Raw genomic sequence first — 13537 nt, 5'->3', positions numbered from 1 at the left:
TTATGCAATATAATGATAATATTATTAGGATCACTGTGTTACCACCAGTTTTGGGAGGGTGTGCTGGATTTTTGTTTTTAAATTATTGGGAATGGGCAACAAAACTATTTTGTCCTTCTTCTTGCATCCTTCAGGTGTGGAGGGGAGGGCTCCTTCTTTCCCAAGATAATTTGGGCATTTTTAGCCAAGGTTCAGCTCTGCACTGGTAGGTGAGAAATGCAGGCAGTAAGTACCCAGGCAGGAAGGAAGACTTCCAAGGGGAATAAAAGGCTTTCTTGCAACAGTACAACTAAACCCTGTTAGTGATGGACAGGTGGACTACAAGCAGGAAGCTGCTGGCAGCTGATGGACTGCAGAGGAAGATGGGAGAGAGGGATCTACCCAGCAAAGACACAGTGCATAATTGGAGGGGACAGCTTTTCTTTAACCTAGCTTCCCTCAGCAGGTCTTAGTTTTCTCTGGTTTGAGTTATTTATTGTCGGTGAGTATTCTGGATTTTAATTAAACTTACCCATAGGCATCAGCATTTTGATATCCTGTACTGTACTCCCTTGCAGGAGTTCTCTCTTCAGGTTTGACTGACTTGGTGTTTGACTGTTATGCATATTATTAATAAAGCTACTGAACTTTTAATGAAACCTCTTGAGAGCCTGAGGAGCAGTTACCTGTATTCAGAACAGGAATCTGTATTCAGAAAGGTCTGTGTGGAATGAATGTGCATTTAAGCATAGAATTGACCCACCCAGTGTCCTTTAGTGCTTGTGTGACCATCTCTGAGTGGCAGTGCTTGGTGATTACAGCAGCACAGCAGTGCAGCAATTACTGAGCACCTTCTGGTATTTGCAGCTGTCAAAGTGCTACATTTGCAGGAGTTTCCATCCCTGTCCAGGCAGGGGAAGTGCTCTAAACTGGAATCCAGCAGCACACACACTGTTGGACTGTCACAGGGAAACCAGGATGGGAGCGTGGATGTTGTGTTAAAAAGGAAAGTTCCCAGCTTAGTTACGACAAACTCAAACTAGCAAATTAAACTGCCACGTGTTGTTGAAATCTCAAACTGGAAACTAATATTCTGGTATAAAAATCACTTGGACTCAAAAATATTGATTTTTTTTTTCCTGTGAAATTGCCACTGCTTGAGGCTAGACATAGTATTTATTTTTATTACAGTGTCAGCTCGGTGTTGTTAGTGGCTTCTCACCTCTGGTCCACAAGGATGTGTCTGTTAGTCCCAGACCAGAGTTGGCATTGCTCCTTGTGTTACTGAGTGTGGTTGTTAAGCTGAAATGTCACACAAAGGTCCATCCCATCTGGCTGGGGACATGCTGCACAAGCTGTGGCACTCAGTTTGGACAAAATCCTCCATGTTTCTATAGCCATACATATACCAGATGTCACTAAATACTTCTATCCACTTTATTTTTTGTTCTGCCTTGCTGTTTTTATATCTGCTTCAGAGTATTTTCATCAACATTTTAATTTCTTTTTTGCTTGTTTTGAGGCTTGTGGTTTGGAGGGGTGTGTTTGGTTAGTTTTCAGTGGTATTTGGTTTGGGTTTTTTTTTTATTACAAAGGTCTTGAAGGAATTTTGAGCAGTGCTGCTATGGGAAATACACAACTGGGAACCTACTGGGCAGTCATGAGCTGTTTGATTGACAACATCATTAATGATGGCAGTTTGAAAAATCTGGGAAAAAACACTTTAATTTTGGGATCAGTTGTATGGTTAAATTACACCAAAATTCTTCTTGCATCTCCTTCCCACTGGATGGCAGATTTATGATTAAAGGGGGAAACAGTTATATAAAAGTCATATGTTTTGTGTACTAATGACTGTGTTTTGACAACACTGTCATTGTTATTATGGATTATTTATTATCTTAGTGCAAAATTTTAAACTCTGGCTAATGTCCACAGAGAGGTGCTTTGGGCTCTTCAGTGCTGGAGCCGTGAATCACTTGGGATTAGCCTGACCCGCTAATCTGCAGCGTTCATCCTTTTCCCACAGTTCACACACTGGAGCAAATTAAGTGCCTATTTTTTGTGTCAGCCCTGAAGAGTATCTGGTTTTTCAGCCCTTAGTGACTTGTTAACAAACAGGTATCAGGACAGGCTGGTGAAGGCAGGCCGCTGGCCACTCAGATGTGAAATAGCATCTCTTTACTAACTACAGTATCGATTCCCGCCTACCCTTGCAAACTGTGTCATTTTCTTTTCCCTGCTGCTAAACTCAGTAACAATGTATGAAGAGCTTTAGGGGCCCATCAATGCTCAAAAAGCCTGCTCTTCCCTGGCATTCTATTGATTTTTCTCAAAAGCTTTTAAATTGCTCCTTCATTTTACTCAAATGCTCATTTCATCTCTACTGGATGCCGGCATTTTTTCCTTGTGTTTAAACAATTGCTCCATTCACGGGGTTCCTAAACTGTGACGCCTTCTTATTACTGGGAGATAAACTGTTTAGACAGTTTTCCTTAATCTTGGATTAATCGTTCCTGTATCTGAATTGTGCTCTTCTGTATTCCCTCACTTCAAAAAAAAAAAATTCTGTGAGGTCTTATGATCTATCAAGTGTATGTGTTCTATTTTCTCCCTTTGTAGCTCTCCTGTGCAGCTCTTGAACAGCTTGGTTTTCCTGGTGCTTTTTGGTGTGTTGGATTTTAATCAGGCCTTGCTTTCATGTATGATGGTAGTTTAGATCTAACCTTTCCTTGGAAAATTGCTCTGCTGTTCCTTAACACCGTGTTCTTAAGTGAGGACATTGCCTCTGACCTTCCTGAAATGTTGTTAGCAGCGTTTGTCACACTCAGTGACCATCTTGGTGTACAAATGAACTTGTAGAGTCCTTTAGGACTGTTTATTTCTCTATATTTACAAAGTTGTTATGTAAGAGGAGTCGACATTTGGTGTTACAATTTCTGCAGACAAGAAGGGCTGACTGACATAAGGGAAACTATGACAAATGACTGGCAATTACTGTTGTTAAAATGCAGGCTTCTGGCATTTCTGCTGAGTGTGGACTATGTTCTTTTTGAAGTAGTACTTCCTACAATGTTTTTCAACCTAAATGCTCAAAGTCTTTACAATGAAATGAAATTTTTCTAAATTTCCCCTTGGCAGATGTCCATCCTCCAGCCACATTTTTACTTTGTGGTACTTTGTTTGATACACAAGACTACACTGAAGGTGAAAAACTGCAGCTTCATTAAACAGTCCACAGTAAATTGTTCATGCTTTTCCCTCTGGTGGCATGTAGGATCAGAATCCACTTACAGTGTGTGGCTGGATTCTGAAGCATTAAGTTTTTGAAAATATTTAAAACAAGATTTTGTTTAGATAAATTAACTTGTGCCATTGTCAAGGGAAGAAACTTGATTTAGATAATTAATCTGAGGCAAAATGGGATACTTAGAAAGTGGTATCTTTTTCAGATGCAAAATGGGTGTCATGGTAACAGGGTCATGTTGCCCTACTCAAAAATTTTGTGGAGATGTCTATTACCAGTTCTTGTTTTAAAGTAAATATTATTGATGAAAGGAAATCACAATGTTGCCAGCCCTACTCTGCTAAAAAGTTGATATATTCAATTTTTTTAGGTTTATTTTTAAGCTTATGCTGAATTTATTTCGGCAGATAAATTCCTCAGCTACATTGTTGGCATTTTCATTTCTAAATAATAATCACTGTGCTTATTCACCTCTCCTGCATGGAATAGTTTCCTCGGGACTTTGCTACTGTGCCACTGAAAAACCTCGACTTAGTTCTTCCTACAGGACAGTTTTGTCCATAGCAGCTGCTAATACAGACTGGCAGGGCTTCTTCACCCAGATCTGTAATTTTGGGAAACTGCTTTATCCTCCCTTCCTTTGTGTGTGCAGCTTAGATCACAGTGGCCACTGCTGACAGGAGCCTCTTCCTTAGGGGCTGCAAATCCCCCCTGGGCTGGGGTTTCAGAGTTCATGTTCTGTCTTTCGAACAGAGTGGAGAGATCCAGAGTTCATGAGAGAAGTTGAAGCTGCTACAGGACTGGATCTTGGTTCCTCTAAAAGTAACGGAAAAGGACAGAAAAAGAAAGGGAAGAAGCAAAAATATCCAAATCTGACAGACCTGAAGCAGCAGGCTAACACGTCTCGTTCCCGGCTTGAGAAGAAAGTCTTCAATAAGTAAGAAACTTCCATTATTTAAAGCCTGTTAATTCCTATTTCTGTTTGATTCAGCAGTACTTTCTGTATTAACATGCACTTACTAAATAGCTTCTTTGGCTAACTGCAAGCAAGAATATCTTCCATATGTCTGGAGGGTAAAAAATAGCAGGTACTAACAAACAAGGTTGTTTCTTCGAGAGTGATTTTTGACTAATGTGCAAAATTTCCCTATGAAAGGCTTTTTTCATCCTGTCTCAATTTCTTAAAAACTTCAATTGCTGGATTGGCTTCTCTGGATGATCATTTATTAGTCAGGCACAGCATCTCAGGTGGCTGGGGGAGCCTGCCAGCCACTCCCAAATGTGCTTTAAAACATACAGTAGCTCCATCTGTCCATTATTAACACCATTTTTGATGCCTGTTCTCGCTTAGATGTAGCTACAACATAAATTTGCCTGAGCGTGCTCTGGTCTTCGTCAAATGGGAAGCAGCTGCAGCTTTTTAAAGAGTTTCACATGTCAGAAATAAAGTAGTCTAAAGGAAAGTAAAGTTGTCAAGTCAAAAAAGAAAAATCATTATTATAAAATCATTAATGGTGGGTTATTCTCTAAGCATACTAGGTGAGTTGAACAGCATCCAGGACACAATATTTGTTTAAACTGAATTTTCCCTTCTCTCATGTACTGATTATAATAACAAAGCCAAATCCACATTATTTTTGGTGATGAAAATAGCACGTTTTATGTGAATTTCTTAAGTTACCTGGTCTTAGTTAGAAGTCAGAGACATACAGTTCTAGTGATTAGAATTTCATATCATGGTTTACTGTGGTTTGTGCTAATGATTTTGGGTGTGTGTTAGTGCCAGGCATAGGGAATCAAACCTGTCAAGTTTTTAATAGGTTTCATGCTTTGCAGCACTAAACAAGATGATAACCTTGGCTCCTTATAACAACCCCAAATTACTTGAAATGTATAGGTGATAAACCCAGGCTCTAGTCTGCCAATAAAGCTAAGTGAAATTGCACACAGATCATCAAAGTGGGATCTCATTTCATTTACAGTATCACACAATCCACTGGTGCTAATGTAAAACCTACATGACACGAAAGTGGCAAGGCCGCTCTGCACTGCTAAAGGCTCACTTTTCTCCTACCAATTAGGTAATATTTGAAGTGCAAAACCATGACCACATTTTCCTTACTCTGGTAACTTTATTGGCAGACCTTTGTTAAAAGTATACCTCTTCCAGGGTGTTTTTTCAGAATGTTGGTTTTCATTGCACTTGCTGCTGAGAAAATCTTTAATCCCACCATTTAGAGCGTTATTAAGGAGAAACCTCTTTCAGATGTTTCAAAATGGCTTTGGAAATGAAGCCATTACAGAGAGCAGTTCCCAAACCAGAAGTCAGCCTGTTTATTGGAGATAACCCTGGAAGCAGAGCTGGAATAGTGTGTAAGGGCTGGTCCTGAGGAACACTGCCCATGTCTTAGCTTCATTTTCCTGCACAGCTGGGAGCGTCCTCAGAAGTGATAAATGCAGACTGTGATAATGTAGAGTCTTAATAGCACAGGCCTTGAAACCATCTGCTTGTGTGATGGAACTTGCCAAATTTGTAGAAATCAAAGGAGACATCAGTCAGTGCCCTGCTTTTGGATGGCACAGCCCCTCAAACCGAGCCTGCAGCTGCTCTACCTCAGCCATCAGCCAGGTGTGTACCTGGAGATGTGTTGGGGACATCAGCCTTCATAGGCAGGGGGACAGCTGAGAACACCTGCAGACATCAGCCTCACATGGCTGAGCTTCTGTTCCAGAGGCATCTGAAGTAACCACTAAAATTGAACTTCAGAATCCAGTGAGGAACAAAATTCCTGAGGCACGGTGCCCTCAGCTCTGCACAGCAGCTCCTTTAAGCTTCTGATGGGCAGATGTTCACAGCAGAACATTTTCCTGACTGCTCCTGCTGCTTCTTACTCTTCTGGATTTGTGAGCCCATTCCTCTGCCTGACCAGCTGGAGGATGTAGGGGCTGCTCTCTCTCCTACAATATATACAATTTATACAATCTCTTACTCCTGTCCATGCTGTTCATCATTTTCCACACCCTCAAAATCCTAGCTGTGTAATCTTCACTCAAAAGTTTGTGGAGGGGAAAAAAGAGGAGGTGTCTGAATGGCCCAGCTCAGAAGCATTGCAGCCTCTCCCTAGAGAAATCTCTGGGCACATCTTTACTGGGAGGAAGCAATGGAGCAGCACCAGGGAGACAGACAGGCCCTCACTGGATCTGGGAGCACCACACAGCTTAACAGCTCTGAGGTTCATTCCCTCACTTCCTTTTTGAACCTGAAGAATATTCCAGGGCCTTCTTCAGGCACAGCAGGAGATGCAGAGGGCTCAGGTCTTGCCCATCCCAAGGCAGCACAAATCCCATTTGTGCATGATTTATGAGTGAGGTGTTGGCCATACTGTCCTGCCTGTGCTAAATTCTTCTGCAGCAGAAGCCTGTCCTGGAGAGATAGACAATAATCTCTGTGTCTTCCTAAATTAGAGTTCTTGTGGATTAAAAGCTGCTGCTCAGGAGTGGGGATGCTGCTGGTGTGAGCAAGAGTCTAACTCAGCCCGAACTGAACAGCCAACCCTTCCCTCACAAAAACATTCTGAATTGTGGGCTTGATTTCATAAGGGTTTCTGAGTATTAATTTTTTAAGATCTTGTTAGATACTTTCAGGTTTTTTTCCTCGGGAGTACTTAGGTGCTTTTGAAAATCAAACTTGCTCCATGTGGCTCTAAGAAATAATGCTGGGAGGGTGGAATGCACAGCCATTAAACTGAAAGACTTGGATTTGTTTACTCCTGTTAATAAAATCATTGCTGAATTAAACTATTTATATTGCTGCAACTAATTCAGTTAACAAGACAAATTTGTTCAGCCTCATCAATGCCACGCTCAGCAGCCTGATAGTGATTAATAAAATTCCCCAACATTCATAAATGTTCTCTGAGATTGAGGAGACCCAACAGAACTGTTATTGTTGTTTTGTTTCTCTTTCAGAGGGGCCATGAAACGGGTCATGAAAGCCATGAACCGGGTGGACCAAAGGAAGCACGAGAAGTTTGCCAACCAGTTCAACTATGCACTGAATTAAATTCTCAATCACCTCTGCCCTTCTTTATTACAAGAGTGCAATGCAAAACCCTTAATCAAAGATATTTGTATTGTCACTACAATACTGTGCTAGGCACATTTTTACAGGTGTCATTTTTAAATTGTTTCCAAGTTTAACTTATTTGATAATGAATATTAATTTTGGAAAAGATGTGGTGGTGTGGAATTGAATGCATTTAAAAAGTTGATAATTATTTGAAATATGCATGAAATAGAGATGTTTTGTGACTTGTACATAATTTGGGTAAACTGTTCATGTTTTGGGGCTTGGTTCTTTTCCTTCCTAAGGGACTTATGTAATTTATACTTCCTTTGACAGTACGTGTGTTTAATTTTCCACTTTCAGGCCTTCAGGGAAAAAGATACTTTAAAAGCAATTTGATTGCTGCCAGGGATGGCAATGCAGAGCATTTTCTCAGCCTTCTGTACAAACTGAGCCACACAAGCAGCACAGCAGCTCCTGCCCCACCTCTACAAACACCTTGGTGCGCAGTAAAAAAATCCAAATCATTTGATGCCTTCAGATGATAAATGGAGCAGAGTTTGATTTCTGCCAACTGAATTCCAGGGGCTAAGTCAGTCTTGGTAGCTGTGGCACAGATGGGCAAGCTGCAGTGGCAAAGACCATCCTGGCCTGCTTCTTCCCAAGGTGGCATCCCAGTGTCTCTCAGAGCTGCTCCTGGGCAGCACTCTGGGAAAGTCTGTACAGGTACAGAGCGTGCTCCAGTTGAACTGCAGCCAGAAAAGCTCCAGAATGAGGTGAAAATAAGAAGTTTAAGAGAATCACCCAAGTGGCACAAGTGAACTGTCTGGCTTGGAACAGATAAAATTGCATCAGGTAAAGCCCCAGAGTCTAAGGACCCAGATATAAACATAAGCATCTGGAATCTTCTAACTCCAGAGAGGTAATGTTCATTTGGATCACTGTGGGTTGTAGTTCTTGGCTGAGTACTGAAACAAATCTCCCAAACTTGTTTGCTGGCTATAGTAAGCTTAAGGAGAGAGAATGAAACAGTGGCCAGTTGTGCTCTTGGAACTTTTCATACAGATTTCTGGGTAAAAAGAATCCAGAGAATCAGGAGGGTTGTGTTTGAAAATCAATTTCAAAGTGACCTGCAAAAGTCTCTAATAAAGTGCTCATTGCAGAATAGAATGGATTCTCTATAGCACAGGCTTAGTTACTCACCTGTTGGAGGTGTTTCCTCATGTGTAAGGAGACTCTAAGAATTAAAAATTGGGAAAATTTTAACAACTCAGTGTAACTTCTGACCACCTCAGAGAAAAGCTAATTTACAGTTCTGCCAAATACTTTCTGATTTGCACAAGTGTTGCATAGAAAACAATTTATGCTGACTTTTGATAATTTTTCTTGCAAGAGCTCTGTAATTTGGAAGACATATTTTGTTCTTCAACACAGGTTGATATATTTCTGAAATACTGAAACTAAAACAATAAAGAGGCAGAATTTCAAGTAATATCTTCTGACTGCACTGGAAAGTTAAGCCACTTCTAGTGTCAGTCTTGCTAATGTGACAGTGAAGATTTCAGGTGAAAATGTGGATAAGGACAAATCAAGTTCATCACCAAGTCAGTGGAATCAGCTGCTAAACTGATTTGATTTCATACTAAGGATGAAGCCACACACACAAAATAGAAAACATACACAAAATATAAAACACACAAACCCAGCAGCTCCACCACCTCACACGTTAGAATGTGATGGTAACCATTGAGTGCTGGGATTCCCAGACAGTCCAAACTTCACTGACACTTGGTGATAAACCTTCAAAGAGCCACCAAGGTCATTGTGCCAATATTCCAGAGATTCTTGAGCCTGCAAAGGCTGAAGATACTAATTTATAAAACATGTTTTCTCCCTGTAAGAAGAATAGGGAATTTATATTGTGCAGTGACTCTGAGCCCTCCTTTGCTGGAGCCATGAAACGTCAGCACTACAAAGTCCCCACTTGACCCCATGGAGTTCCCATTGTGGGCCTTAAATAAAGATCCCAAAGACCAAGATTGAGAATGGAAATGGCAGAAATCTGAGGGGGAATAAAAAAAGAAAAGTGTGGTCAGTCAGTTAAGTTCCACTGTGAGCAGCCTGGTCTGATGGAAGGTGTCCCTGCCTCTGGCAGAAGGGCTGTGGAAGGGAAATAGGTGATCTTTGAGGTCCCTCCTAACCCAAACCATGCTGTGGTTCTAATGATGCTACTCAGCCACATCAGTTCTACAATTACCAATTAAAACTTCCTGTCTGGACCCAGTTGGCCAATCTGGCAGTTAAACCTGATCTGTGTGCTTTCTCCCTGTATTAAAAGCATGCTTGGGAAAAAAAAAAATAAAAGAAAATAAAAGGTCTTCCTGGGGTGCTCTTTCATGCAGAAAGAGAATTTTCAAAGTTAAGGTTCCCTGGCAGGTGGCTCAGAAATGGCCAACTCAGACAGAGGTGCCTGACTTTGGACAGGTTGATGGCCAGTGCTGACTTCTTTTAAAGCTCTTCTGGTGTTTTTCCTCTGCATCTTTTTCTTCATTTATTGCCTTGAGGCAAGACGAACCATTGACCCTTCATAGGAAAACGTAGATTGCACATCCTCTGTAGCACTTCTTTATGTTCCCATGGTCCGGTGTGGGACAAACCCTTCCCTTACCCCTTGTTAATTACTGACACTTTTAATCCAATTATTTCTCTGCAAGAGCCACTCAGCAGGTATACACGCAGCAGGTCTTGGATGCTGTCTTGTTAAACCTGGTCAGACATAATTCAGAGATTTTGGGGGAGCTTTCTCCTTTTCCTGAGTTTATCTGTAGCTGTGCTGGAAGAAGAAATTTAAGAAGGCATCTCTCTCCAAAGATCCAGTATACCTCCACTAAATAAAAATGCTTTTATGTTCAAAAATTCAAAATAGGTGAATCTGCTTTTTTGAAACATCACACTTTTTGTGTGTCAGTTTACAAATTTGCGGTCCTGGGCTCACTGGTTCAAATGTTGCTCTACTGTCCCTGTGACATTTGTACTGAAACTTTTCTGTTCCTGTGCTCAGGGCTTCCGGGGAAAAAAGAATAAATACAAGTATAATTCTGATAATCTCTGTGTGTGGTTTTGTCTTTGTAACTCACTCCAGCACCTGTGCAATTGTACTTGTGCTGACTGGGGATGCTGTGTGTGATTTCCAGGTACCTGCTCACCTTGAGGTGATTTGGCCCTTGGAGGGTTGTTAAGGTGAACAGTTGTAATACAGCTGAATATTCTGTTCTTGAAGGGACTCTGGGCTGAAGTGAGCTGTGCTGGTGCAGGTAAATCATCCTGTCTGAACCAGGGTTGTGTCAGTGGGACAAACAAGAACTGCAAGCAGGCCTTCATGGTTATTCTTACCTGAGCACATGGTTACACCTGGGGAGTAAAAGCCTGGAAGGAAAAAGACCACAGCATGTATGGTCTGGCACTCAAACACAGAGCATTTAGGGGCATAAGTGAGCTTGGTATGGACCTTGTGAGAATAAGAATGAGATCCACCCTTCAGCACATCCAAGGTTTCTGGGGCAGGGTGATGAGCCCTTACTCATCTTTAGCACAATGCCTTGTGACTCCATTTTCTCTAAACTCACTTGAGGCTTGGCTTTATCAACCTGCATAGGGCTGAAAGTTTCTATTAGAAAACTGTAACACTAAAAAGTTCCTAGAAATCATGATTAAAATGCTTGCAGTTCTTTTCTTACTGGTAAGCAAAACATACAAATGGGATTTATAAGCAGTTCTGCATGGACAGTGGATCGTGCCACACAGAACAGTTTGCATGTTGGGGAAAGGCTTCAGTTAATCAAAGTGGGCATTATTGGGAAAAAAAAAATGAAGAAACCACCTTTGTTTTGTGGAAAACGAAAAGCAGACGTGTTCCATTTAAAGTGGCTGTGGAAATGGGTGAGAAGGGTGTTACTGGTTCCAAGGAGCCTGTAGGCAGAAGCAAGAGGTGTTGAACGTCAGGAGCAGCACAAAGCCAGCTGAGGTGTGTCACAGCACAGGCAGATGGCCACCTGGTGGTGTCCCACGTTGTGCAAGTGCCTGGCTGTGTGCAGCTGCCTGTGGGGTTCATCCAGCTCCAACAGCCTCTGTAATGCTTTTCCTCAGAGCTGGTGTCAGTGTCTCTGGAGGTTGTGCACCAGGAGGGGTAAGGATGCTACAGCAATACTTTAGTGATGAGAATCGGCCATTTAAAGCCATTCCTTTTGGGATGCCTCACACCTTCAGCAAAGTCACCGGCTTTGCACAGGCAGTGGCAGCCGTGGTGCATTAACAGCTCTCCTGCTGGAGCCCAGGTCCCTCCCCAGCCTCAGAGGTGACAGTGCCATGTCCTGGCTCAGGGGACAGCCCGAGCCACCTGCAATTTAAAGCAGGAGAGCTGGTGGGAGACCACTCCCATCACCTGTCACCCTTGGGAACTGGAACTGGACCACTGTGAAGCTAAAACTGCCTCATGTAGGAAACAAACAGAGAGGAAGAGATCTCTGCAGATTACAGTCCCAGACTGGGGCAAGGGAGGGCCAGATCTGCTGATTCCCCTGACACCTGCCAGGAAAAACATTGTCATCCTATTTCAAAAGTCCCATACCTTCTGGGTGGTTTCTCATGGACCTCTCCTCACAGCACAGCCAACAAACTGCAGCTAGCCCACTCTTTTGTAGCACTCATCCTCATTGGGCACAGCTGTGGCCTGTTAGGGCAGGCTTGCTCCTAATCTTTGGTAATTAGCACAGCTGCAACTCCTCACAGGTGAGGTTACCTTCTGCACTATCTATATTTTCTTGCATTCTATCCCTCCACAATTCCCCCTTGTCTTTTAATTACAAAGTTGCAGCATCTCTGGAAAGATATGTTTGAGTAAATTGATACTATAACATATTCACATATCTCAGGTAGGACTAACAGTATGCAAATGTTCAGGCAACACATCACAGTGGGAACATACATTTCTAAGTTCTGATTTAGTTTGCTTTTCACAGTCTAGAACATCATCCTAAGGCTTTTCATAGACTAATGTTGTGTTTACTATCTTTTGCAGGGCCCTCTGGGTGTGGGATGGGGACACCAAGAGGATTACAGAGGTGGTGAGAGTGTAATGAGAGAAATTAGATCCTGCTGGTACATTCAGAGCCCTCAGAGCATCTCTTACTGGATGTGGTGATGGTCCTATTACAAAATCCTCTACAGAAATTGAAGGAATTAAGAGGGACAAGCCTCAAGCAGCAGCCTAGGTCAGACCAGTCTGACCCCTCCCCACCCCTTCAGCTGGGAGAGGTGTTAAAGATCCTAAAACAGCACATCCCCTAAAAAAAGCACATGTGGATGAGAGCCAGGGCTGCCTGGCAGCTGGACAGATGGTGACCTGTGGGATAAAATTGTTCTTCCAGGTGTGGGAGTGGGATGCTGCCCCTGCAGGAAAGGAAGGAGAAAGATCCCTTAATTACTCATGTTTCTGAGTTGGTGCTTTCCCTCCTCTTCTTCAAAGCTGATTGAGTGGAGAAAGAAAAGGATTCGTGTCCTTGCTGAGCCTTTGCTATCAGCAGGCTCTGGGGAGCCCAGAGCGCCAGTGCCAGCTCAGGGCAGAGGTGGGCAGCAGGCTGTGCCAGGGAGGAGGGCACGGGGTGTTTGTGCCAGACACAGGCTGCCCCCGAGCCTGGGCAAACCCAGCTGGGCTCACGTCAGCACAATCTGCTTCTCCATCTCTAAATGTGTGTGATGAAATATCATCATTTGCCTTTCTGGGTAGGCTGCCCCTTGCTTTTCTGCCTGCCAGTGCCCTGAGCAAAAACCCAGCTCTCCTGTGCCAAGGGTATGCTTTTCCATTATCATGAGGAATCCTCTCTGTTGAGGGGTTAAGGAAAATCTTATTAAATTTTTTAAATGTGGTGCTAATTAGTTTGGATGTAATGAGCAGCATTAGACCTGTGGTTGTTTGAAAGGGGTGGTTGAATAACCATTTCTGCCACATTCCAATTTGCATAATGACAAGGTGTTGGCATTGCATCCACCATTCATTTGCTGTATTTATAATGCCATTATGGAGCCACTCTTATCCTCATGCACTGTAAAAGGTATATGGAAATGTAATATATGATCCTGCTTGTTTGGAAATTGCTTTTGGATATCTTTGAATTTTTGTAATAGTATTTTTGGCAGCTGAAGGCTAACAGCACCACCAGGAGAGTCTGCCACACGGTTTCACTGGG

The 13537-nt window shown here is 42.5% G+C and overlaps 1 protein-coding gene across 1 annotated transcript in view; it reads left to right on the top strand.

Moving 5' to 3' along the window:
* Nucleotides 1–9666, top strand: part of UVSSA (UV stimulated scaffold protein A) — a 47609-nt gene extending 37943 nt beyond the window's left edge. The window contains exons 12-13 of the mRNA XM_064711957.1: nt 3980–4163; nt 7196–9666. Coding sequence (XP_064568027.1) covers nt 3980–4163; nt 7196–7289 — 278 coding nt within the window. The 3' untranslated portion in view covers nt 7290–9666. The remainder of the gene's footprint in view (nt 1–3979; nt 4164–7195) is intronic.
* Nucleotides 9667–13537: the final 3871 nt, after the last annotated feature.

Source organism: Zonotrichia leucophrys, chromosome 4 (genome assembly GCF_028769735.1).
Source record: "Zonotrichia leucophrys gambelii isolate GWCS_2022_RI chromosome 4, RI_Zleu_2.0, whole genome shotgun sequence".
Taxonomy (NCBI): Eukaryota; Metazoa; Chordata; class Aves; order Passeriformes; family Passerellidae; genus Zonotrichia; species Zonotrichia leucophrys.
The sequence above is the reverse complement of the archived record's forward strand: the minus strand, read 5'-3'. Positions and strand labels throughout refer to the sequence as shown.